We start from the raw sequence: 27676 nt of genomic DNA, 5'->3' as shown, positions 1-27676 counted from the left end.
ACCCAGTTTCCTGTGTCCTACACCTTGGGTATAACTACCTCCCTGTATGTCCCATCACCCCTCCAGTCCCGAATGATCTGGAGTTCATCCAGTTCCAGCTCCAATTCCTAAATAAACTTTGAGAAACTGCAGCTGGATAACTTCTCGCAGTTGTAGTCGTCAGGGGCACTGGAGGTTTCCTGCCTTCCCACATCCTGCAAGAGAAGCATTTCACTATCCTGCCTGTCATCCCTACTGTCCTAGATGAACAGGTATAAAGAGAAGGAAAACAATTGAGCTTTTCTTTCCTTTGCTTTCTCTAAGTGAAGCTCTCTTCATTGAAGCCTCTAAGAGCTAAAGCCTTGAGATCACCTCTCTAGTTATGTCCGTTCAGACAACAGTCTCTGCACTTGCCCCTTCCTTTAATTTGCTCTTGCTAATCAATCCCAGGTGGCAATTGGTCACTGGTCAAAGCTCTGTTACGCTGCTGCGACCTGCTCCTGCCTTTTATCCTCGGGCAGTGGACCTGATTGAAATCCCCTCCTCTCCAAACTTCCAATATCCAGATTGGCCACTAGTCAAAGCTCTGAGACTTATGCAAGATATTGTCATTATTTCTGGTTTTGTCTTGTTTCAAATTGATGTGCTAATGAGAAATCTATTTGCCAGTTGAGTGAGCATTCAGTTATGTGTCGGAGAATTGTGGCTATAGTGTTAAGACCACATCTCCAATTCTTCCCTGCAACTGGGCCCTTATTGGTTTGCCTTGTACATTTTTATAGTGGACTGTATTTGCAGCTTGTAATTTTAGTTCTTTGTGTTTATTGTTTTTAATTAAGGCTCTAAACAACCAGCAGAAGGCAGTGCTGATGAGCGAAAGAGCACTGGGTGTGGATCATCCCAACACAATCCAGGAATATGTAAGTAATCATATTTTAAAATCTAAGAGTTGCTAATGCAGCCATGTTGCTTTCATTGCTGTAACCACCATCTCCAAATCGATCTGCAGAGGTATTTTGGGAGTGTAATCAATCTGTTAAATTAGTGCAGTAGATGCATTGACTGTCCAGTTTCAATATTGTCAGTGTGGCCATGTTGTAGTTTCGGATGCTGGTGGCTATTCTGGTATCAAGGATCAACTTTGTTTGCCATATACAGTACATTTGTATGTACAGTGGATTTGGTTAATTAGGACAATCAGGACCAATACATTTGGCCCCAGTTAGCCAAAGTTTGATGGAAATAGTTAAAAAGGTATAAAAAAGACAAACTACCATTTAACTGAGTTAAGTTGTGTATTTAAATGAAATGCAGAACAAATTAGAGCTCTACTAGTACTACTACAGTAATATAAAACTATTTGTTCCTAATAATTAACAACGAAAGACGAAGGGTCTCGGCCTGAAACGTCGACTGTACCTCTTCCTAGAGATGCTGCCTGGCCTGCTGCGTTCACCAGCAACTTTGATGTGCGTTGCTTGAAGTAGTGAAATTCATTGATTTTTCACTCCTGGCTGTTTCTGGTATCTCCAGTCCTGAATGATTGAAACTGCGGTGAACAAAACGGTTCTGAATTGTCTTGCTGCTCCTTTCTCACCAACTATCAGTGATAAAATTTACTGGTTTTTTGAACACACACAATGGATGTAATTAACTGTTCACTCTATGCACAGTATAATGTCTAACAACCGTGCAACTGCATGTGACTTGCGCTAATTAGAAACTGTTAGCAACAGTGTCCTGTCCCAATTAAACAGCATAGTGCCCGAAATTAACAAAGGGAATCCCAGCTACTTTCTCAATTAGATTTTGCTCTAAGAGTTGTCCCAAATAAGCAGCTGTCTGAAATAACTGATGAATCAATTAACCAGAATTGACTGTATGAGGAACTAGCAACATGCAACAAAAAAACAACAACATTCAACAATTATAAAGTATTATAAATAAAGTTTGGACGTCGAGGCTTTGGAGGGAGTGCAGAAGAGCTTCATCAGGATGCTGCCTGGATTAGAGGGCATGTGCTATAATGAGAAGTTGGACAAAGAGTTGTTTTCACTGGAGTGGTGCAGGCTGAGGGGAGATCTGATAGAGATTTATAATTTAGGAAAGGCATGGACAGAGTAGACAGACAGTATTTTTCCTGAGGTTGAAATGTCTAATACCAGATGCCATGCGTTTAAGGGTGAGAGGGGGTAATTTCAAAGGAAATGTGGAGGCCAGGTATTTTACACGGGTAGGTGCCTGAAGTGCACTCTCTGGGGCAGTGGCAGCGTCAGATACAGGGACCTTTCAGAGACCTTTAGATAAGGGAAATGGAGGGATATGGACATTGTGTAGGCACTTAGATGGCTATTTGATCACTAATTTAATTGGTCCAGCACAACATTGTGGGCTGTTCTGTGTCTAAGTTAGAAGTCAAAGTACGGATATGGGATAAAATGTGAATGTCGCAGTTAAGTATGAAATTTATTGGCATGGAGATTATAGTAGTGTCTATTTTACCAAAGCTTGAGTGGTGAATGGTAGTATATCTAAAAATTATATTCTCCATTCCTTGTTCATCTTGTGTTAACTGAGCCGTGGATTGATCATTTTAAATACCATCATCGAGCCTGCTTTATTTGCATCCATAATGTACAGGTATTTTACAGGTTAGGAAGTGAAAAGCAGACAGCAAAGCTATGAAGCAGAACAAGGGGGGGTTTATCACTGATGGTGCAGCCTGTCTCAAGATGGGCTGTATCATAATTTTTCCCCAAAGTATCAGGGGTCACACACAGACACACCCCCAAAATAAAATAATGAGTTATCAAACTATATTTTAGTTTGTATTTTGGAATATAAAAATATTATATTTTATAATTACTTCTGAGCAATAAGTGGCTGAAGTAACAATCATTTAAGTGGAATTATAGGCGTTTAAGTATTTTCCATTTGTAGTGTACTGGTTAGTAAGAATTTAAATTCACTACAAATTGAAAAGCGTGCTGCTCTGCTCAGCAAGTTAAAGTGTGTAAACTCTGTTTCCTCATGTGCAAAAATAAAAAAAGATTGCCATCTGAATTCATTCTTCCACGTCAGCTGGATTTGGATGAAAGCTCAGGGCTAAATACTTTTAGCATGGTGCGTTGCCCATTCAATTATTGAAAATAATTCCAACAATGTTTAACAACATTTCTCTGGGGATCAGCTATCATTATAGAATACAATAGCCATGTACGGACACCTACTCCACAATCTCATGATAGATGTCTTAAGGGTATACTTTCAGTGGCCAGTTTATTAGCTACCTCCTGTACCTTAGAAAGTGGCCAGTGAGTGTACACTCATAGTCTGCTGTTGCTGTAGTCCATCCACTTCAAGGTTTGACATATTGTATGTTCAGGGGTCCTCTCTGCATGTCACTGTTGTAACATGTGGTTATTTGAGTTAATGTTGCCTTCCTGTCAGCTTGAACCAGTCTGGCTATTCACTTCTGACCTCAAAGTGTTTTATTTTACAGAACTGCCACTCACTGAATATTTATTTTGTTTGTTTGCACCATTCTCTGTAAACTCTAGAGACTGTTGAGTGTGAAAACCCCAGATCAGCTGTTTCTGAGATATTCAAGCCACCTCTTCTGGCACCAACAATCATTCCACAGTCAAAGTCACTTGGACCAAATTTCTTTCCCATTCTGATGTTTGGTCTGAACAACAACTGAAATGCTTTTATGCATTGAGTTGCTGCCACTTGATTGGCTGATTGGATATTTGTATTAATAAGCAGGTGTATAAGTATACCTAATAAACTGGCCACTGAGTAAATTTTTCAAATATCTGTCTTTACTGTAATTTTACATTTCAAAAGTGCAACTAGCTGTTTTATGTCTCAGAATTTCTTCTAGTCTAAAGATAATTAACTCCATGCTCATCCTCTACTACCTCAACCAAGTGATAATTATTTATGTTTAAAGCGCTGAATTCAATCACTCTTGCCCTCACATCCTCCTACAATGTCCGTTCTCCTGCCCATGATTTCCACTCTGCAGACCACTGCAGGAACAGTTCCCATTAATTTTTCTGTTCAGTGATTCAGAGAACTCTTCCATTTCCATTTGTGTAATACAGTTTCCTCATTTATTTTTTTAAAAAGTATAGATCTTCCAAAAACACTCAGATGGTTAGAATGCTTAAGTTGTTAGCTGCACTTCCCTGGTGTAAAGCAGTAGGAGAGTTTCTGACCTGTTTGGTTTAATTACTTTGACTAATGCAAGAAAAAATGGTTTGTACATGTGCATCACGCCCCAGCATATTGATCTGTTGTGACCTTTGGGCTGTCTCTTTGCCAAAGTTGACTGCTATCTGGAAGGATGCCATTGCCTAACTTCCAAGGTGCCTTAGGAGCAAGAGGAGAGCATTTAACCTCGAGTTGACACTGGCATTGATAGGAGTAGACATCACTGTTAACACAGTGGTCCAAATGCCATATTATGACATTCAGCACTCACCCCTTTCTGCCCACTGACCATAGTGACAGGATAATGCAAGCCAATCCCAAAAAGAGACTGCAAATGGAAGGGCATCATTGAGGGGTTTTTGTTTTAAAATATTCTATCACTGCTGCTTAAAAATGGCTCAAAATATCCTCAGGTTGCATTTTGTCAAACCGGTTTTGTTTCTTTTGTTTTACAGATGCACCTTGCCTTGTACTGCTTTGCTAATGGCCAGTTGTCAACCGCCTTAAAATTACTGTATCGATCTCGCTACCTCCTGATCCTGGTGTATGGTGAGGATCACCCGGAAATGGCTCTGCTGGACGTGAGTATCTGCATGTTAGACAATTCCAGCCCAGCTGCTGATGTGTCACTGAAGAGGGAATAAAGACGAGCAAGCCTTGAAATAGAGCCTTATTGTTTTTGGAATCACTCATGTTCTAGGTATTGATTATAGGGTTCCAGATAGATCAGAAGATCTGTCTACAGTTTCAAAAGTTCTGCAGCATTTTGCTAAGTATTGATTGCAGGCTTACTACTTTGTTTCTCATCCTTACTAAGTCTAAGTCGTATCTTTCCCCTCGCAAACTTCTGACCTTCCTTTTGGATTTTTCTTTCTTCTCAGAATTTGGGCAATTATTTTGCCAGCAGTAACCTCTTCCAGTTTTCTTCACATTAACTCTGAAGTTGTCTGCTGATCAACCCTTAAGCATGGTTGCTCTGCACGATCTGCAGTTTTATCTAATCTCCAATACTGCGGAGCATAATTTGCACACAGCTAAATACGGGAAAGTCCTGAAATGACGAAGTCTTTGATGCCACATCGTGCAGGCTACCAATCCCAGCCCTGGCTGAGGGGGACCATTTGTAACTCCAAATGTTGTGCTTGACATGGAGTTCAATATCACCCATTTACAAAATGGTGTATGATAACACATCCACTTGAATGATAAACCTACCTGGTCCTCGTGTCTGTACCTGTCTCGGTTCATATCTATGAAATCCTAACATACCATTGTTATCTGTCCACTTAACTATCCTAACAGGTGCCTTGCAGCCCTCTGGGTGCTCCATTAAAAAAGGCTCATTTGACCCTTGTCTTGTTTACCCATCTGAGTATTGAACTCTGCTCAAAAAACAGTGTCTATCATATCTGCCGATGACAGGAAACGTGTGCAGGAAAGTTTTTAAAGTGGAAGAGCCATTGGGAGTCCAGGTCCAGTGGTATTTGTCATCATAATAGGGTCTTCCTTGGTTGCTGTGGATAATCATAACATCTGCGGCCTGTCATGCCCTTCGGTCTCCACAGAGGTAAGCAGAGCTGCCTTTCTGGCCGTCGGATCTCACTGTAGATCTCATCCACCCAGTCCACTGGGGCTTTCTTCACATGCTGGGACAGGCATGTCCCGATCTCACCAGGGTATGAAGCCCTCCAGCTACCCTCATGTGATTTAGCCCGCCTGTCGAAGCAGTGTACTGTGGTGTAGCTGCTGTCACATGCAAAACGTATACTGACTGGTTACATCACTGCTTGGTATGGAATCAATGCCCTTGAATGGAAAATCTCACAAAGTACTGGATACAGTCCATTCCATCACAGGTAAAGCCCTCCCCACCATTGAGCACATCTACATGGCACTGTCATGGGAAATCGTCCTTAAATAATCAAGGACCCCTACCACCCAGGCCATGCTCTCTTCTCGCTACTGCCATCAGGGAAAAGATTCAGGAGCCTCAGGACCCACACTACCAGATTCAGGGACAGTTATTACCACTGAACCATCAGGCTCTTGAACCAGAGGAGATAACTTCATTCACCCCATCACTGAACTGTCTCCACAATGTATGGGCTCACTTTCAAGGACTCCATCACATGTTCTCAATATTTATTGCTTATTTATTATTATTATTTTCCATTTGCACATTTGTTTATCTGTCCTGTTGGGTTCAGTCTTTCATTGGCTCTGTTGTTTTTCTTGGACTTGCTGTGTATGCCTGCAAGGAAACGTATCTCAGGGTTGTATACGGTGATATATATGTACTTCGAAAATAAATTTACTTTCAATTTGGAGCCACAGGTGATAGCTGTATACCACAAAAAATAACTGATATTTAATCATCTTTTTAAAATTATTTTTAAGTTCTTCAATGATCTTATCCCCGACCTGCAAAACAGTTCACTCCTAGTTCTGTCCATCTGATTTTTAATCCCTCCTACAATGGTGGCTATGATTTCTGCCTGCTGTGGCTCTGAGCTCAGCAGTTCCCTATTTCAAACTATTCATTGTCAGGCAGATATCTTCCTGAGGCTCTTTGTTAAGTTTTGCACCCTCTTTGTTTTTCTGGCAATAATGCTTTTGTTCTGGGACATCCCAGTATTAATTTTGTGAAGCTGAGTTATAAATATTGGCCAGGATAGCAGATTCAGATTTATTCCAAAACATACGGTTAAATACAACATTTGCATTAGCAACCAATACAACCCAAGGATGTGCTGGGAGCAGCCCACAAGCATCACCATGTATTCCGACACCAACGTAGCATGCCCAGGAAACAGAACACAATAAGCAAGGAAACAATGGCAAAGTGTGTTCCTCGCTCCCACCCACAGCAGCATAGTATCATTTGCATCCACCTGGGAATAGTCGGGGCCTGGATTTTACAAGCCCATTCAATTGAGTGATGCACTAAAGACCAAATTAAGACAGACCTTATAATATTTCCACTCAGAGAAATAATGCCTCAGACTTGTGCAACAAACACTTAATCCTACTCTAACTTACAAATGCATTTGATATATACGTTTACTTTTGTTTCTGTTGCAGAGTAATATTGGTCTTGTGTTACATGGTGTTATGGAATATGACCTTGCCCTAAGGTTTCTGGAGAGTGCGCTGGCTATCAATGGAAAATATCACGGAACAAAATCTCTCAAAGTTGCCTTGAGGTAATAAATTATTAGTTATCTTCTGCTTTAAAAATTGAATCCTTTTCCTTTCATAATTGTGAAAACTATTTTAAGAATAATCTAAGAATGAAATTGTTTTGTTTTCTTTCCCCTCTCTTTTTCCCTCCCCCACTGCTCGTAGCCACCATCTGGTAGCACGTGTTTATGAGAGCAAAGCAGAGTTTCGATCAGCGCTACAGCACGAGAAAGATGGTTATACCATCTACAAAAACCAGGTCAGTCTTGCAGTTTCAGTGTGATCTACACATCTCATTTGCACCTTGTCACTGTCTGGCTTGGTGTTAATTATGCCATCTGCAGTCTATGTTTGCAGTGCACTCAAACCGAAGGAATATCTGTATTATTACCACTAGAATGTGTTAGATCCACAGGGTTTTCTATTTGTTTTTAAATTAATTTCTCTAGCTTTTTGGGTTTCCCTTTCACATAGTCAATAAATTTCCCCCGGGCTTGCCTTAATGTTGCAGTCTCGTCCCTCTTCCCTGCTAGTGATCCCATGATCAGCTGATTTGTATGCAGTTTTTCAGTGAATCGGTTTCTCTTTGGTTTCTGTTGCTTTCCCATCTCCTTTACACTCAGCGGCCACTCTATTAGGTACACATCATTAATGCAAATATCTAATTATGTGGCACCAACTCAATGCATAAAAGCATGCAGACATGGTCAAGAGGTTCAATTGTTCAGACCAGACATCGGAATGGGGAAGAAATACTACCTAAGTGTCTTTGACCATGCAGTGATTGTTGATGCCAAACAGAATGGTGTGTGTGAATCAGAAACTGCTGATCTGGGACTTCCATGCACAACAGCGTCCCGAGTTTACAGAGAATAGTGCGAGGAAACAACATTCAGTGAATGGCGGTTCTGTGGGTGAATGCACCTCGTTAATAAGAGGGGTCAGAGGAGGATAGCCGAACTGGTTCAAGCTGACAGGAAGGTGACAGTAACTCGTATAGCCATTTGTTACAACAGTGGTGTGCAGAAGAGCATCTGTGAGCGCCCAACACATTGAACCTTGAAGTGGATTGGCTAGAGCAGCGGAAGACCACGAACACGCTCAGTGGCCACTTTATTAGGTACAGGAGGCTGCCTTTTAGATAGGTGATGGGACACTGAATAGGTACATCAACATGATTATAATGTGCATGGAGCTGGTTTGGCTGAGTGGACCAGTAAAGGTGGCTGTGGTTTATCCAGTTAAATAATGTCAGACACGTACATTGTTTTTTTTTCCCCTGCTTTTGGTTGGGATGACATTATCAGTGTCACACAGTCAGGGTGGTGCCTCAAGATAAGGCATCTTTTATTATGTCTGAGGACTGACTGTGCAGAAAGCTGTTTCGTTGCATCAATGTTAACATGCCTGGACTAGAAAACTAGAGTCTTAGACAAATGATTAGAGTTTAAAATCCCACCACTACAGCTGGAGAAATTGGGAAAAATTCTCTAAAAATCAAAGAAAATTTTAAAAACCAGCAAAATATTTGGTAACGAGGACCACAATATCTGCATTTTATTGTAAAATCACCCAAGCCTTTTAAGAAGGGTTTCTGCTATGTGTACTTTACTCTGAAGTAGCCTACCCAGCCTGTCAGTTTAATTAGCACTGGTCCTGTCATAGATTGGAATTAAAATAACTTTGAGACATCAGAGAGACTGGAGTTTGGACCAACAAGCGATCTAGGTGCGGGGGAAGGGAATTGTTTTGGGTTAGAATTACGGTAGATTGCTGTAACACATTGAACTATCATTGTTAGGGATTACTATGCATTGTGGCTGTTTATTTTAAAGAGTTTGCATGTGTTTAAACATGCTTCAGTGCTCTTATTGGATGTATTACTTTGGAAATTAATTGCCTCAATTTGTTCCTTTGAATGAGGTAGATTATACAATAAAATGCTATTCTTGTGGTTGACAGCATTTAAGACAGCTGTTAACCAAATTTAAAATCCTCATTCCTAGGCAAAGATTTCAACACCCACTAGAGCCATTTAGAGGAAGTCCAAATTTATTGTTATTTTCAAGGCATTATTTTGTAGGAACTGATTTGCATTCTAGTTTTTTTTCTTCAGGGTTTAAGTTCAGCCAGAGTGGAGAGTCAAATAGATGGATTTTGAATCTCCCTGTGATGCAGACTTGCCTGATCAGTGTTTGTTTAATCAGCATCCAGCATTTTTCAGATCCACGTACACGCCTCTCCTGCGTTAATGCTATTTTAAGTGAGCACTTGGGGGGGGGGGTGAAATTGACATGGTTACAAACAGAACAAAATAGAATGCAAACCAGAGAACAAAGAACTGAGGTGAAGATCGAGAGAAATGGTACAAAATCAGTGTGAAGAGTGTAATGGGATTAACTGACTGTCTGTTCACATTTCACGTGCTCATGGACTCATTATGTTCAAATATACACTGTGGCTACTCTATTAGGTAACTCCTGTAGCTAATAAAGTGGCCACCGCATGTGTGTCCATGGTTTGCTGCTGCTGCTGTAGTCATCCACTTCAAGGTTTGACGTGTTGTGCGTTCAGAGATGTGTTTTTTGCACACTACTGTTGTAACATGGTTGTTTAGGATAATGTTGTCTTCCTGTCAGCTTGAACCAGTCTGACTATTCTCCTCTGACCTCTCTCATTGAAAGGGCATTTTCACACACAAAATTACAGCTCAGTGGATGTTCTTTTTGTTTTTTCAACCAATCTCTGTAAACTCTAGAGATTGTTGTGCATGAAGATGTCAGATCAACATTTTCTGAGATGCTCAAACCGGCCTGTGTGGCACCAACAATCTTTTCACAGCTAAGGTCATTTAGATCACATTTCTTCCCCATTCCAATGTTTGGTCTGAACAACATCTGAACCTCTTGACCTTGTCAGCATGCTTTTATGCACTGATTTGCTGCTGCATGATTGGCTGATTTGATAATTGTTAAGATCAGGTCTTCCTACAGAAGTGGCCACTGAGTGTACTTGCATACCAAACCCAAATTAACCTGCAATGTGGAAGTGCATGCCCAATTATTTTGAAGGTCTGAAATATTGTGAATTGTGCAAAATGGTAGGGTTCTGTATTGTGTACTAGGTATCTCTAAAGTGGATCTACCTGTGTATAACAAAGCCTCAACAGAAATGTATTAATAATAATGTTTCAAGTTTGCTGTCAGCTCTGAGAAGAGACAAGAATTTGAAAGTGTATGCAATCCTTTTAAAATTAATTATCCTGTAAATACTTAATGTGCTTTTATCCGCCTCTTTTAATTTCTGATACAAACAAAACACGCCTGATCTACAATCTAAGTGGCAAAGTGTTAACATTTTGCACCGGGTATAATGATATAACAGCCATTTTCCCTCACTACAACACTCCCACACAGTGCTGCAGTCTTCACATTCAAACTGCAGTGAACTGTGCTGGTGAGACTATTGGCATTAATGGAGGAGTGTTTTCTATTCCTGGCAGTGCTTCCGAACATGGGCACAATTTCAAAAGCACTGTTTCTCTGCAAACAAGCCAATCACATCATAATAATTATTGCCACTCCTCCTCGTGACTTGTGTTAGCACTGCCAAATTAAGAATTGGCTTCCTTGTTGTAGAGCTGCCAGTCTGCCTTTTCAGCTGAAGAGCCTTTCACAGATGGGTTAACAGTGTCTCAGTAAGCGGTGTGATGCCTCGAGTAATGACTGGTTGGTCTCACTAGTGAGATTGTCCGTGATTAGGATTAGAGTGGCTTGGCTGAAAGGGCCCATTCCTCGCTGTATCTCAATACATAAAATTCCTGGTCTTTTTAGAAAACGGACCTGGATTCTGGCTTAATTTTAATTATTGCACTGTACTGAGAAACACTGGAGCATGTAGAGGGTATGGGGTGCGAGGGGAGGAATTTGGTGGGAACTAGAGGGGCGATTTATTTTGCACTGAGTGTGGTGTGTTTGTGGAGTGGGCTGCCAGAGGAGGTGGCTTGGGGCAAGTACAATGGGCAGCTTCTGAGGGTGAGTTAGACAGATGCACAGATTGGAAATGTTTTAAAGGCTGTGGACCAAATACTGGTGAATGGGACTAGCTTGGATGGGGCATCATGGTTAGAATAGTCTAGCTGAACCAAAGGGCCTGTTTCTATGCAGTATAATGCCTTGACTGTTCTCTGTCTCGTGCTCTGGCCAGCTGAGTAGAGCAGTTGTGAAGCAAGACTGCCAAAGGACCACATTAGGGTTTCCTTCAGTAGCTTCATGGGTTAACACCCAGTAACACAGCACATCTAGGAAGATCCAGTTTGTGTATCTCAACAACAGTATGAGGCCTCTGTAGGTCAAGGTCATCACAGATGTTGCTTCCCAACTGTCTAGGTACACAAACTAGGACAGTACAATATAGAGAGCAAACTGCCTATGTAGCAAGCTCCCCCTCTCCACGCATCTGATGAACCCAAAGGAATGGCAGAGATTGATACAGTTCGGCACCAGCAGCGTTGCAGGAGTTGCCAGTCAACGTTGAACTCGATGTAGGGCTGCCTCAGGGACTCTAACTCTGGATTTTTCCCTCGGGGTTTACTCCCGAAGCCTTCCCCATGAGTGAGTATGGCTGCAAGGCAGCGGAGGTTTGAGATCAGAGTTTTCCTTCTCCATCTCAATAGCAGTTTTATTCATATGGTACATCCAAGGTAGTAGTAAAATGTCCCATGGTAGGATCAGGGATATGTGACCTGGGTTAAACAGGATGTCATAGGATAACCTGTTGCCTTTGTCTTGAAGTTGGACAGAAGGTTACTGAATATTTCCACTGAGCTTGGATAATCATAGCCAATGGAGAAAGTAAGGTTCCTAAGGTCGACAGCAACAAGTCACCTGGCATCTCCTGTTGGTGATCCAGAAAGGGGTTTACGTCGACAGAAATTTGACATGTAGGTTAAAAGTTTTGAGGCTCTTAAAGAGAAGAGTCTCCACTAGTGGGTATTGCACAAGTGACTGACTTCAAGAGAGAAAAGAAATTGAGACATTCATAATATCTACAACATCTGCTCGAAGTATCATTTAATTTTTTAAAAAATTCAATGCATTGTGAAATGTGTTTGGAAGAGAGAAACACACGGGTAATTTGGGTGATCTGCATTCCACATGGGGTATCTCTTTCAAATAAATGGGATTTTTTTTCCCTGGCTCGCCTGATGCTTAAGGGTTCTGTGTAATTATCACATACATAAGCAAGGTGATGTGGAAACCGTGAGATGCAATTATTTTCACCAGCAGCTCATCACCTTGGCTAATTCTTCAATTTGAATTGGGCAAGAGAACCTGGCTTATTACCAAGTCATGTTTTTTTTTTCTTGTGCAGGATTTTGAATATTTGCATTAATCTGTAACTATTTTCCCAAGTCACTCCACAAAAGCATCAATTTACAAAATCTTCCCTGTGAGTGTTTTGTTTAAATATGATAAACTCATTTGCATCAGCCCAAGTTGCATTTATTTGTGGTTGACATGGACACAAAGGGCCAAGTGGCCAACTCTGCCATAAATCTGTATGATTTCCCCACCAGTTTAATGCCCGGCACTGATTCGAGTTGGTTATCTGGATGCTTACAATAAGACTTCTCTATGTTGTTGCACCCTCTGATCCACAGGAAGTGGACATCACTGACAAACTAGTATTTATCGTCTGTTTTTTAGCTGCCTTCTGAACTGCCTCTTTGCTGTTCAGAGGGCAGCTAAGATTGAACCACGTTAGTGGGACTGGAGTTACCTATAGTCCTTTGTCCCTTCGTCAGGTAAGGATGACACATTTCCTAATGACAAACTAGTCATCTCATGGCTGAGATGCACAAGATCCTGAAGGAACTCAGCAAGTCAGACAGCATCTATGGAGGGGAATAAAGGGTCGACGTTTTGGGCTGAGACTATTCTTCAACTTGTCTAGTGGATTGCTACTGAAACTTCTAATTCCAATTTATTTAGTTGCTTCAGTTTAAATTCCTCTAGCTAAAGAAATTTCTCATCTCTGTTCTACGGGGGTGTCCTTGTATTTTGAGACTGTACCTAAATTTCTCCCCCCCCCCAATAAGAAACATGCTCTCCACATCAAATTTCACATCACATGCTGATGATGATAAATCTGATTCTGACATCCACTTTATCTAGGCCTTTCAATATTCAATAGGTTTCAACGCCAGTCATTCTTCTAAACTCCACTGAGTACAGGCCCCTAGCCATCAAATACTTCTCGTATGTTGACCCTTTCAATACTGAGATTATTTTTGTGAACCTCTTCTGAAAATCCAGGCCTCTGGATAGTGGTTCACTAATTTACACACAATGTACTGTCATGTCTACACTAATTCTCACAAGCGGTAATGACTAAAATGTTAACTGCAGTTCAACAGGTCAAATTCCTCATTGATTCCTTTTCCTACCTCTCTCTTCCCAGCTGGGTGAGAATCATGAAAAAACCAAAGAAAGCTCGGAGTATTTAAAATACCTCACGCAGCAAGCTGTAGCCCTCCAGCGTACCATGAACGAGATTTACAAGAACGGATCAAATGCCAGTATTCTTCCACTCAAGGTAAGTCTGGTGTCATCCAGAAAGCAGGCCTGATGAGAGCTTTTCTTGCTATGAACTACTAGATTAGCGATTCTCTAAATGATAAAGCAGTTAACTATATATTATGCATGTGTTGACCAGTAACATCAGATACAGTTTAGTCCAGGGGTTTCCAAACTTTTTAATGTCATGGACCAATACCATTATGCAAGTATTCCCAGGTTGGGAGCCCCTGATTTACTGGTGTCCTTTCAATGTGGAAACTAGTATCTTATTTAATTTGTTGTACTTTGTCCAATACTCTGCGCATCTTGGCCATGGCTTTCTGATCAGAATCAGATTTCTGAGAATCAGAATCAGATTTATTATCAGGAGATTCTGGAAATGCTGGAAATCTTGTGCAACAAGCAGAAAATGCTGGAGGACCACTCAGCAGGTCAGGCAGCATCTATGGAGGGATGTCTTGATGAAGAATTTTGGCTAAAACATTAACTATTTATTTCCCTCTGTTGATACTGCCTGACCTGTGGAGTCCCTCCGTCACTTTGTATCTGTTGCTTAGATTCATTATCATTGACACATGACGTGAAATTTGTTGAAGTGGATTATCAAAAGGGAATAATACACAATGTCAACTAGATCCCCTCATCATATGTAAGGGTGAGCATTTGGTCCGTCACTGCTTATCCATCCCGGAAGTGTGACTGGCGTAGTTGCAGTTTGGTATCCTATCCACTCCTAGACTGTTGTAAGCTTTGTACTGCTCACAAAGGCATCTCAGAACATAGAACAGAGGTATAATTAACTAAATTGTATAGCACAGTAGAGGTCCATTGAGCCATGGTGCTGTGCCAACCTTTTAGCTCGCTCTAAGATCGATCTAACCTTTCCCTCTGACGTAGCCCTCCATTTTTCTACTATCCATGTGCCCAAGAGTCTCTTGAATCTCCCTAATGTATCTGCCTCTGCCACCACCCCTTGCAGGGTGTTCCATGCACCTCGCCAGTCTCTATTTATTTAAAACTACCTCTGACATCCCCTATACTTCCCATCAGTCACCTTAAAATTGTTATCTTGTATTAGCCATTTCCATTCTAGGTAAAAGAATCTGTCTGTCCACTATATCATTTTGTACACCTCTATCAAATCACCTCTTTTCCTTCAAAGAAAAAGCCCTAGCTCGCACCATCTGTCCTCACAAAACATGCTGTCTAATTCAGGCAGCATCCTGGTAAACCTCCCCTGCACCCTCTTTAAAGCTTCCGCATCCTCCTTATAATGAGATGACCAGAACTGAACACAATAAAATCTACTTCCTTGATGTCAATTGCAAAACGTGTGTGTACGAGGGAGAGAGAGAGAGTGTGTGTGTGTTTTTTCAGAATGAATTTATTTTCCAAATGGAAACTGTTGAACTGCCCCATTCTACATCCCATTCTGGCCTAATAAGACACTGTTAGCTTAAGAATTATTTTTAAAGATAAAATTATTTTTATTTACAGCATCCTCAGGGGGGAAGTTTCCTCCTTTCACAGCTAAATAATTGCACACACCCAAGTCCCTTGTCCTCTTGTTTCTGAGGGTGAACAGCTTTTTCCACTTGCTCTGAAAATCTTAGTCCTCTAAGAAATGACCAGCTCTATTTGTCACCAAGAGTCAGCAAACCCTGAGATTGACACCAAAATGTTTCCAATCTGGTGGGATTGTGACATCAAAAACACTAGCCATTCTGTACTGATTTGAGGTAATTGAAAATCCACATTTCCTGGCTTTGTACCATAGGTTAATTGGCACCAACTTCAGGAAAACTACTACTATTATTTGAAGCCCTTCCTAATATTGATGTCAAGTAGTTAATCCTATCTGGATTATGCAGCTTTACAGAGATTGTGTCATTACCAACATCCGTAGTTAATTCTCAGTTAGAGAGACCTAATTTTAATGTTCTGGCTCAGGCAGAGAGAGTGGTGTTTGGACGAGGAGCAGAAGCTTCTGGCTGCTACTCGAGCTTTTGGGTCAGTTCTGAAGGCCCACTCTCCCAACCTGTACAAGGAGACATAAGAGACTGCAGATGCTGGCATCTGAAGCAACGAGCAATCTGCTGGTGGGACTCAGGTTGAGTAGAATCTGCAGGGAGGAATTGTTGACGAGGAGGACAGTCCCTTCTCCCGCCACACCCCACAGATGCTGCTTAACCAGCTGAGTTTCTCCCAGCAGATGGTTCTTGCTGCATGTACAATTAGATTAAATGCAGGGGAAGAGGCCTCTGCTTCTAATCCTGCACTAAAGATCACAAATCAAAATAATCTTCTTGTGTAAAACGTAACTTTAAGACATAGCAACACACATAAAAGTTGCTGGTGAACACAGCAGGCCAGACAGCATCTCTAGGAAGAGGTACAGTTGACATTTTAAGACATAAATTTTTTATGTTCCCCTTACTTTTCCAGTAAAAATTTCTGTCATTTGGTAAAGGTGACATTTCTGTAAAAACGCTATAGAACTTCTTTCAAAACAGAAGTTGCTTTTCTGAATGTTTTTTGACTCCTAGAAAACATTTCCATGAATTCTGGGAACCAGGAGTGTATCTGGGCTGAGCAGTTTGAATGGGATTTGACTGTGGGGAGCAATGTGGCTGATTTTTGAATCTGTCCTTGTCTGATGTATGTGTTCACATTGTGGCAGGGTTTTGCACTGGTTAGTTGTTTTATTTCTCCCCTCTTCATCTCCATGATTTTACCTCCTCCCCCATTCAGCCTGTAGGTGTGTGTGTGTGTCAGTTCTGGTGTCTCTGCCTACGCTGTGCTGTGATCAGCCAATTCTGCCTGTAGTCACACAGCACACTAAGCAGTTTAACATCTCCAACCAGGTTAATGTGCTTGTCAGCAGATCTGTCTGGGGAGAGGTTGTGAGAATTTACAGCCGCCTGCCTTGCATTCTCTTGCAGATAAATATGAAGCCTAGCTTGTAGTGGAGGTGTTTTTGATGGAGGAGTTGACCTCACCATCAGAATCAGGTTTACTATCACTAACATATCTTGTGAAATTTGTAGTTTTGTGGCAGCAATATAGTGCAATACATAAAATATACTGTAAATTATACATATACCCACATGCACATACTGTATGTGTGTTAAAATTAAATAAGAACATAAAGAGGAAAAATAGTGAGATAATAGTCATGGGTTCATGGTCTGTTCAGAAATATGAATGTGGAGGGGAAGAAGTTGTTCCTAAAGTGTGTGGCCTCAGGCTCCTGTGCCTCCTCTCTGGGCATATCCTGGTGTTTACAGACCACACCCCCTCCCCATCCCCCCCAAACATCGGTAACCCTATTACAAAGATCCCTGATAGTCCAAAAAAAATAATAGCTTCCATTTTCTGAGGTCCCGTAATGTTTCAGGTACAAATTATTGTTGATTTTTATTAGAGCTATTATTTATTAGGAACTTCTTAGTGTACCCCAGCCAGCAGCTGCCTGGAACAGATCATGTTGGAGCTCTGTGGTACACCCGGGTCACAAGCTAACACATGGAGCTTGACATTTAATTCCCTTGATAGGATTACTGCTTTCCTTAAAGACATTTGAGCCAGCATTAAAACATCTCTACAGCCTAAGGAACAGACGAGTGTTTATGATGGTGGCAGAAATCAGATACTGTGGCAGCTCACTGGCAAATGTTTTCATGCGTTGTCTGGCTCAGTTATTCCTCTTGTGATTGTATTAACTGGGTTTGTTCACTGATCCTTACTTAAAGCAGGTCTCTGTCCCGCTGTTTTCATCATTGGGCAAGAATTTTTTGAGCAAAGATCTGCCAAAAGTGCTCTCTTCATTTGAATCTTTTGCTTATTCAATTCTGTGATCTTGGGTTAATTGTCCTTAGATATATCAATGATCAGGATTCACAGTGAGATAATTCAACAACAGTGTGGTTTTAGTATTAACCAGACAGTTTCCCTCGTATCTCTTCCCCCCCCCACCCCCCAGTCAATAGTATCACTTTTACTGTGGAGCTTGAGGTTGCCATAACAACAGAATGGTTTCCCTGTGCTTTGAGCAGAAGCCAGAGGGAGAGAGATACAAGGTTCATCAGCTAGGGAGACCCAGGTGTGACTGGCAGACATTTGTCTCCTGCTCCCATATTGCAAAGGCTATTGGTCGCTCTTGCCTCTCTGATAGGAATGATTTCTGTATCTAATAGATTGTGTACCTGCTCTGAGCAGCCTAATTCAATTTGTTCCCTTCTGTGTGCAGCTACTTCAGCAAATTAAAGTTGTATGTCGAGGTTGTGGATTGACTCTCGGAATGATTACAGCTCTCAAGGCCACTTTGGCCTACTAAGGCCATGAATGTTCGGGTAGCTCCTCTCCCCAAAGCCTGCTAATACTCTTCTCGGATAGTCCGAGCTGCCTTTTGAACACTACAATTGAATTTGCCTCCACTATCAGCTCCAGCAGTGTATCCCATGACCCAACCACTTGCTGTGTTTTCTCAGTGGGGTGGAGGGGGCCGAATTCCTTTCAGTGCCTTTTAGAATACAGAACTGTACAGGCCCCTCGACCCAAAATGTTGTGTTAAGCTGTTAACCTACTCTAAAATCAATTTAACCCTTCCCTCTCACTTAGCTCTATTTTCTATTGTCCATGTCCCTATCTGCAAGGGCGGCTAAGACTTTTGCACGGTATGGTATTTGTACAGAGGGTGGAGCACTGCGGTAAGGGTGTGGGACAGGTGGCAGAGAAGGAGTGCCAGGAGTAGGGGTTGGCACAGGTGCAGATACACCCAGCCCTGAGATGCCAGGCAAGGCCATTTGATTCCAAACAATTGATCATTGCCAAATGTCTTTCTAGTGCTTCTCCCTGCCTCCTTCCCTCCCTCCCCTCTCCCTGCCCCCTTCCCACCCTCAGTCCAGAATAGAGACCCATATCAGAATCAGGTTTATCATCTCTCACGTGTCATGAATTTTGTTTTTTACTGCGGCAACAGTACAGTGCAAAACATAAAATTATAATACTCTGCAAAGTCTTATCTACCCTGTATGTGTGACTAAGACTTTTGCACAGTACTGTAAACCTCTTAAATGTCCCACCATTCTCTGTAAAATAAATTACTTCTGACATATCCCATATACTTCCCTCCAGTCATGTTAAAATTATGCCCTCTTGCATTAGTGACTTCTGCCTTTGGGAAAACGTGCTGGCTGTCCACTCAATCTGTGCCTCACCTTCATTCTGTGTCTGCGAGTTCTTCACCCGTTCCTCCTCCTGTGGTTTTAAATTCCTCTGTTTGGTTCCTCTTGCAGCCTCCTCTGCGCTGAGGGGAGCTGGCCTATTTCCTCCAATCTAATCGTATAACCAGAATCCCCTCCCCTCTCCTTCCATCGTTCTGATGAATCCCTTCAGCAACCTCTCCAAAGTCACCACATCTTTCCAGAAGTGCTGCTGGGAGCCTGACACGAAGCTGCAGTTGTAGTTGTGGCTGGATCAGACTCGGTTTATCATCACTGGCATGGAGAATACAGAACAATACAACACAGTCCTCTCACACTCACACGGCCCTTCATCTTATTCATCCATGTGCCTGGCTGTGAGTCTCTTAATGTATCTGCCTGTTAACACCACCCCTGGCAGTTGGTTCCACACTCCCACCACTCTGTGGTTTTTTTAAAAAAAAAACCTCTTACATTACCACCTCCCCCCATACTTTACTCCAATCATCTTAAAATTATGTCCTCTGTATACATTGTGAAATTTGTCGTCAACAAAATCTGATGGCATAGGGGTAGAAGCTGTTCCTAAAATATTGAGTGTGCATCTGCAGGCTCTGTACCTTCTCCCTGATGTCAGTAATAAGAAGCAGGCAGGTCCCGGATGGTTGGGGTCCATGTGATGGATGCTGCCTATTTGAGGCCGTGGCTCCTGTGGATGTCCTCTGGTGGATGTGTGTTGTGTCTGTGATAATTGGCTGAGTTTACACCCTTTGTAGCCTCTTTTGATGCAGCTCATCGAAACCTCCAGACCAGGCAGAATGCTCTCCACCATACATCTGTAGAAATCTGACAGAAACCAACCTGCTTTTGGATGCAGGGGCTCTCCGCAACTTGGTGTAGTCACAGTTACAGCCTGGGTTATCGTTTTGCTTGTAGGGAGAGTTTCAATCCTCACTAGCCCATTCCCAAACATTTCAAGATGGACCAGGTTTTCCAAGCGGGGTTCAACTCGCACACCTCCCTCCCCTGGTCGTGTAGCAGAGCACAGTTTGTGGCATTGTTGATTTACTGAAATGTGCTTCAAAACCACTAATTATCTTTTGTCTCCACCAGTTCACAGCTCCCAGCATGTCAAGTGTTTTAGAGCAGCTCAACGTTATAAACGGGATTCTCTTCATTCCCCTCAGGTAAGGATCTAGTGCTAAATTAGCTGCTTCAGAGACCTGGCTTCAGCCCCGACCTCTCATGTTGTCTGTCTGAAGCTTGCGTGTTCTCACTGTGACTGCACAAGTTTCCCCAGATGTTCCACTTTCCTCCCATGTCCCAGACACTGAAGCTTGCAGACCAGTGGGCAATGTGCAGAATTTCCCATATCTGTGGGAAATTTATGGGATTGTGGGGAGAATGAAAGTAGGATTGAGGTGAACATTTACTTGACAGTATGGGGTTTGTGGGCCAAAGGGCCTGTTTCCTTGCTATCCACCAAGTCGGTTCTAGCATATGTAAAGTAATCCCTTCAATTTTGCTTCTCCACTCGTTTCCCATTGCCAGCTCAGAATTCTTTCCCAGATATATATAATTTTTTTAATTGTACAGCACAGTACAGGCCCTTCAGCCCACAATGTTGTGCTGACCCTCAAACCCTGCCTCCCATATAAACCTCCCCCCCCACCTTAAATTCCTCCATTTACCTGTCTAGTAGTATCTTAAATTTCACTAGTGTATCTGCCTCCACCACTGACTCAGGCAGGTATTCCATGCACCAACCACTCTGAGTTTTAAAAAAAAAGCACCTTCCTCTAATATCCCCCTTGAACTTCCCACCCCTTACCTTAAAGCCATGTCCTCTCGTATTGAGCAGTGGTGCCCTGGGGAAGAGGCGCTGGCTATCCACTCTTTCTATTCCTCTTAATATCTTGTACACCTCTATCATGTCTCCTCTCATTCTCCTTCTCTCCAAAGAGTAAAGCCCTAGCTCCCTTAATCTCTGATCATAATCCATACTGTCTAAACCAGGCAGCGTCCTGGTAAATCTCCTCTGTACCCTTTCCAATGCTTCCACATCCTTCCTATAGTGAGGCGACCAGAACTGGACACAGTATGTGGCCTAACCAGAGTTTTATAGAGCTGCATCATTACATCGCGACTCTTAAACTCTATCCCTTGTCTTATGAAAGCTAATACCCCATAAGCTTTCTTAACTACCCTATCTACCTGTGAGGCAACTTTCAGGGATCTATGGACATGTACCCCCAGATCCCTCTGCTCCTCCACTCTATCAAGTTTCCTGCCATTTACTTTGTACTCTGCCTTGGAGTTTGTCCTTCCAAAGTGTACCACCTCACACTTCTCCGGGTTGAACTCCATCTGCCACTTCTCTGCCCACTTCTGCAACCTATCAATGTCTCTCTGCAATTTTCGACAATCCGCTACACTGTCTATAACACCACCAACCTTTGTGTCATCTGCAAACTTGCCAACCCAGCCCTCTACCCCCACATCCAGGTCATTAATAAAAATCATGAAAAGTAGAGGTCCCAGAACCGATCCTTGTGGGACACCACTAGTCACAATCCTCCAATCTGAATGTACTCCCTCCACCACCACCCTCTGCCTTCTGCAGGCAAGCCAATTCTGAATCCACCTGGCCAAATTTCCCTGGATCCCATGCCTTCTGACTTTCTGAATAAGCCTACCGTGTGGAACCTTGTCAAATGCCTTACTAAAATCCATATAGATCACATCCACTGCACTACCCTCATCTATATGCCTGGTCAACTCCTCAAAGAACTCTTATCAGGCTTCATATTAGACACAATCTGCCCTTCACAAAGCCATGCTGACTGTCCCTGATCAGACCATGATTCTCTAAATGCCCATAGATCCTATCTCTAAGAATCTTTTCCAACAGCTTTCCCACCACAGACGTAAGGCTCACTGGTCTATAATTAACCGGACTATCCCTACTACCTCTTTTGAACAAGGGGACGACATTTGCCTCCTTCCAGTCCTCCAGTACCATTCCCGTAGACAACGAGGACATAAAGATCCTAGCTGGAGGCTCAGCAATCTCTTCCCTTGCCTCGTGGAGCAGCCTGGGGAATATTCCGTCAGGCCCCGGGGACTTATCCGTCCTAATGTATTTTAACAACTCCAACACCTCCTCTCCCTTAATATCAACATGCTCCAGAGCATCAACCTCACTCATATTGTCCTCATCGTCATCAAGTTCCCTCTCATTGGTGAATACCGAAGAGAAGTATTCATTGAGGACCTCGCTCACTTCCACAGCCTCCAGGCACATCTTCCCACCTTTATCTCTAATTGGTCCTACCTTCACTCCAGTCATCCTTTTGTTCTTCACATAATTGAAGAATGCCTTGGGGTTTTCCTTTACCCTACTCGCCAAGGCCTTCTCATGCCCCCTTCTTGCTCTTCTCAGCCCCTTCTTAAGCTCCTTTCTTGCTAACCTATGTTCCTCAATAGACCCATCTGATCCTTGCTTCCTAAACCTCATGTATGCTGCCTTCTTCCACCTGACTAGATTTTCCACTTCACTTGTCACCCATGGTTCCTTCACCCTACCATTCTTTATCTTCCTCACTGGGACAAATTTATCCGTAACGTCCTGCAAGAGATCTCTAAACATTGACCACATGTCCATAGTACATTTCCCTGCAAAAACATCATCCCAATTCACACCTTCAAGTTCTAGCCTTGTCGCCTCATAGTTTGCCCTTCCCCCAATTAAAAATTTTCCTGTCCTCTCTGATTCTATCCTTTTCCATGATAATGCTGAAGTCCAGGGAGCTGTGGTCACAGTCCCCCAGATGCTCACCCACTGAGATTTGTGACCTGACCCAGTTTGTTACCTAATACTAGATCTAGTATGGCATTCCCCCGAGTCGGCCTGTCAACATACTGTGACAGGAATCCGTCCTGGACACACTTAACAAACTCTGCCCCATCTAAACCCTTGGAACTAATCAGGTGCCAATCAATATTAGGGAAGTTAAAGTCACCAATGATAACAACCCTGTTATTTTTGCACCTTTCCAAAATCTGCCTCCCAATCTGCTCCTCTGTATCTCTGCTGCTACCAGGGGGCCTATAGAATACCCCCAGTAGAGTAACTGCTCCCTTCCTGTTCCTGACTTCCACTCATACTGACTCAAAAGAGGATCCTGATACACTACCCACCCTTTCTGTAGCTGTAATAGTATCCCTGACCAGTAATGCCACCCTCCTCCCCTTTTACCCTCCTCTCTATCCCTTTTAAAGCACTGAAATCCAGGAATATTGAGAATCCTTTCCTGCCCTGGTGCCAGCCAAGTCTCTCATGTATCCAAGCTCTCAGTTCATTACCTTTGTTCCTGATGCTTCTTGCATTGAAGTACACGCACTTTAGCCCTTCTACCTTCCTACCTTTACACCCTTTATTCTGCTTTTTCCTCAAAGCCTCGCTATATGTTAGATCTGGCTTTACTCCATGCACTTCTTTCACTGCTCCATCGCTCCGGGTCCCATCCCCCTTGCAAATTAGTTTAAACCCTCCCGAACCATGCTAGCAAACCTACCTGCAAGGATATTGCTCCCCCTCGAGTTCAGGTGCAACCCATCCAATCTGAACAGGTCCCACCTTCCCCAGAAGAGATCCCAATGATCCAAAAATCTAAAACCCGGCCCCTTGCACCAACTCCTCAGCCATGCATTCGGCTGCCATCTCCTCCAATTCTTACTATCACGTAGCACTGGCAGCATATTCTGTTTGAAAGGCATCGTTTGATTGTGTCGGGTTGGGGTGCTGGCTCCCTGTCCTCCCCACTTTGAAGAACGTTTGCTTGCACGAGCATTTGCTTTACAGCCAGAAGGAACTAGAGAGCCTGAAAGCCGAGGTCCACCGACGGCAGCAGCTGCAAGAGGCGGGCAAGAGAGCCAAGCAGGAGGACCCCACCCAGGAGAAAGGGACTGAACCAAATCACGAGGAGGAGAGCCAACCGATTACCGAACCGTCCGCAGAACAGGCTTCGGCATAAAAGGGTATCTTTCCGGAACCTTCTGGAGTCTAAGGCCTGTGTTGACCTCTGTGCTGCGGGCTGGAGGAGACTTTGTGGCAATAAGTGCTGTGTCTCGAGTGCACAACCAAAAAATGCACTGGTACTATTAATGTGTTGCATTTAGTGTTTTTGGAAAAGAAAAAGAAATTAAAATCCTGCCAATAGCAGATCTGAATAATATCAAAGCCTTAGCAGTGGCAGCAACTGCACAATGAGTTTTCTAAAAAAAAACTATATTTAAAAAAAAATGCTAGATGTTTGGAAACTGTCACTTGTAAAGTTATACAACTCGCTTGTACAGTCAGTAAAACAATCAGCCATTTGTAAAGTACATGTGTAATAATCTGAAAAACTGTACATATAACAAATTCCAATTGAATGAACCTTGATTTACTTAAATACTCAGGTCATTATGTTGTACAAGGGCACCAAATGAAAAAAAAAATTGAGACTTTGATATTCAGAACCAACTTTTTCTGTTCAGTTTTACAACTGTTAAATGACTATTGCTGCTTTCCCAGCTAGTCCAGCAAACAGCCATAAATCTGATCTAAAACCTGTACAGGGCAGTGGAAAGACGATGCTGTGACTCTCCCCTCTCTCCCCACCCCCCCCCGCCCCAAATCTTTCATCTTGATTTTCCCATTCAATTCTTTTTCGAAGGCTGGTGTCTTTTATATCCCAAAAGCTGCCCAAAGGATTTCAAACATGTTGCAAACAGGATTGTTTTCTCTGGGAGTGCTCCCCTCCAAACTCAAATTGGAGAAGTGTCTTTAAAACTAATGAATAATAATTAGAATCAATCTGTACTTGTTTTTTTTTGTATCGCGCTGTGACATGTTTCAAAGCTGAGTGTCTGAGGGATGGTGGGATTTTCTTACTACATGTGGTGAAGCCACTTGCATCTAAAGTGCTGATGTTGCACGGTGAACTCACGGGGAAAGCTTTCATTTTCCAGTGATGACTGTGACCAAGAGAAATGGTCCTCCTATTTTTTAAAGTTAAAATCCCTTGAACAATGTATGTATGTTGTGGTACTGATGATGCAAAGATACATTTATGAAGAGAAATAAGTGCTATATAGTATATTCTCAAATTGTATAATCGTATTTCATGTGATGTGATTATGAAATCATTACACAGTAACTGCCTCTCATTAAGAATGTGTAATAAGTGTTGGAGTAAGATCATTTTCTTTTTATCTGGGTAACCATGTGATTGTCTAAAAGTTGCTTCCCGAACTATAGTCTGGGTGTATCTGATCAATGCAAAATCATTTTTATTGCTGCACTCTTCCCCCACTGACAGTCAACGTTATGCTAGTAGCTTTCAGATTTTTCTCGCACGTTGGTGACGCCTATGAAGCGATGGGGCTGGGACTGTGTGTCAGTGTGTGGTAATTTGGCAAATCCGTGTAGGAAGCGACAGACGCTGAGGGGGAATCTTCAATGCAAAGCAACTTGTTCTTAAATTATTTCAATTCACCGCAAATTATTGAATAAATGATGAACAAGAATGTGTTTGTTGTTTACCTGTTCACCAATTACAAAGAAACGGGTGTTCTTTTTAGAACCTCTCATCTTGCTTCTTAAACTTTGCTACACATTTTGCTTGTCGTCTCTTAAAAGCCAACATAAATGTTTAATGTTTGTGATTACTACTTTTACTTTTAAACTTTCCTTTAAATCAGGAAGCTTCTTAATCTACACTTCAGATTATCAAGTATGTAAAATGTACTGCTGCTAGCTTTCCACTGCACAGTGCTCAATTCACCCCCTCTTCCCCTCCCCCTTGTATTTACAATGTAAACGGCATTATAAAAAGTTGTTCGGAGTTTACAGGGCAATGAGTGTGGTACTAGAGAGGGATGAGGGTGTCTAACTAGAATATCTGATCAATTGATTGTTTCGGGGAAGAATCTTTTAAGATGGTGTGAAGATTTTGTTTTAATAGCTCTACAGCTCTTTACAGAAGGGAGCTTTCCGAAAAGGCCGTTTGCAGGCTGGGTGGTTTCCACAAAGATTTTTTTTTGCTGCCCACTTCTTTGTCCCATAGTCATAGTAGACTGCAGCCAATTTCAGTCAGTCAGAGTAATTGTGTGTTTAAAATAATTACAAGTGATTGCTGCTATTTTACAAACGTGTTGCTGAGAATTCCCTTAGGGAATTTTCCTCCTTTTTCCATTCGATTGCTGCTCTGAGGACTGAACACAGCTTTACAAACATCCTACACATTCGAGAGGTTTTGTGGGAGTCAGGTACAAGTGCTCTGGGGTGCACTGGTTCCTAAAACCTGTTCAGCCAAATGAATGCTGAACAGACCTGAATATACTCTAACAGCTTATTTCTTGCCTCAACTGAGTTACCCAAGGGTGACTTCCTTTTTCAATCAACTTTTTATTTAAAATTTTAGATTTTGACATAACTTGTATGTAAACCATAAAACATTTGGAATTCAGCCATTTGGTCCATCAACTCTGCTTCATTACGGCTGATCAATTATCCCTCTCAACCCCGTTCTCCTGCCTTCTCCCTGTAACCCTTGACACCCTTACTAATCAATAACACCAACTTTTGCTCTAACCGTACCCAATAACTTGGCCTCCAGAGCTGCCTGTGGCATTGAATTCCACAGACTCAACCACCCCCGGCTGGAGAAGCTTCTCATCACTGTTCTAAAGGGACGTCTTTGCATTCTAATGTAATGCCCTTTAGTCCTAGACTCTCCCACTGTAGGGAAACAACCTGTAGTATTGGCAAATGTGGGAAAGGAATCACGACATGCTGGGTGATTTGGGGAGGGGAGGATTCCAGAGCAGGGACAACGAGCTGCTAAACCAAATCCCAGACCTGGGCGTTTTCCCTGGCAATCTGCAGGTGATTTTTTTTTTAAACGCAGGTTCTGCCTCGCTTACAATGGAGGATCAAATCTGGATTTGGTCAGCTGCAAAAGCAAAGCTTGTCCTTTATCCTAGATCCAGACTTGCAGCTTTCCCCAGGTCTAACAATTGCATGTGATCATGACCAAACATTTGCACGGTGGGAGAAAAACCTCAATGAAACGTTAATAACAGATTTAATTAGAACTTTAAAAATAGAAACCCAAATCAGTTTTAAGTGCCCAAGTGGGTGGCTTGCTTAACAAGATTCTTGTAATTTTTCAGTGCATTGTGGGAAGTGACAGGGGCCCTATTCAAGAAGCCCCCTGTCTGTATATCCATAATTTTGGTGCATACAAGTGAAAATTGAATGTGGCACAACCAAAAGAAACTTAAACCTGATGGTTGATCTGAAATGATCCTCCTTGGTATGAAGGCAAAATGCTGTGATAGCAAGGGTATTAATATGTCAATAAAGCATGGCTTCTGTACCATTTGCCATTCTTCCCCACAAGCCAAGTGGAATCATGTTTTCAAATATCAGGGGCTATATTATTTAGCTGTTTAAATAAGCCTGTC

General features: G+C 42.3%; 1 protein-coding gene across 6 annotated transcripts in view; it reads left to right on the top strand.

Annotated features, from left to right (window-relative positions):
• The window catches only part of cluha (clustered mitochondria (cluA/CLU1) homolog a), a 100210-nt gene extending 74475 nt beyond the window's left edge, over nt 1-25735 (top strand). For all 6 annotated transcript variants that reach the window (XM_063031653.1, XM_063031652.1, XM_063031654.1 and 3 more), the window contains exons 20-26: nt 819-899; nt 4653-4778; nt 7279-7400; nt 7543-7636; nt 13840-13974; nt 20276-20349; nt 24027-25735. In XM_063031653.1, the coding sequence (XP_062887723.1) occupies nt 819-899; nt 4653-4778; nt 7279-7400; nt 7543-7636; nt 13840-13974; nt 20276-20349; nt 24027-24198 (804 nt within the window). In that variant the 3' untranslated portion in view covers nt 24199-25735. The remainder of the gene's footprint in view (nt 1-818; nt 900-4652; nt 4779-7278; nt 7401-7542; nt 7637-13839; nt 13975-20275; nt 20350-24026) is intronic.
• The last annotated feature ends 1941 nt before the right edge of the window (nt 25736-27676 follow it).

The sequence above is a fragment of the Mobula hypostoma genome, chromosome 23 (assembly GCF_963921235.1).
Source record: "Mobula hypostoma chromosome 23, sMobHyp1.1, whole genome shotgun sequence".
Classification (NCBI taxonomy): Eukaryota; Metazoa; Chordata; class Chondrichthyes; order Myliobatiformes; family Myliobatidae; genus Mobula; species Mobula hypostoma.
Note: the sequence above shows the minus strand (reverse complement) of the source record. Positions and strands in the feature narration are given on the sequence as shown.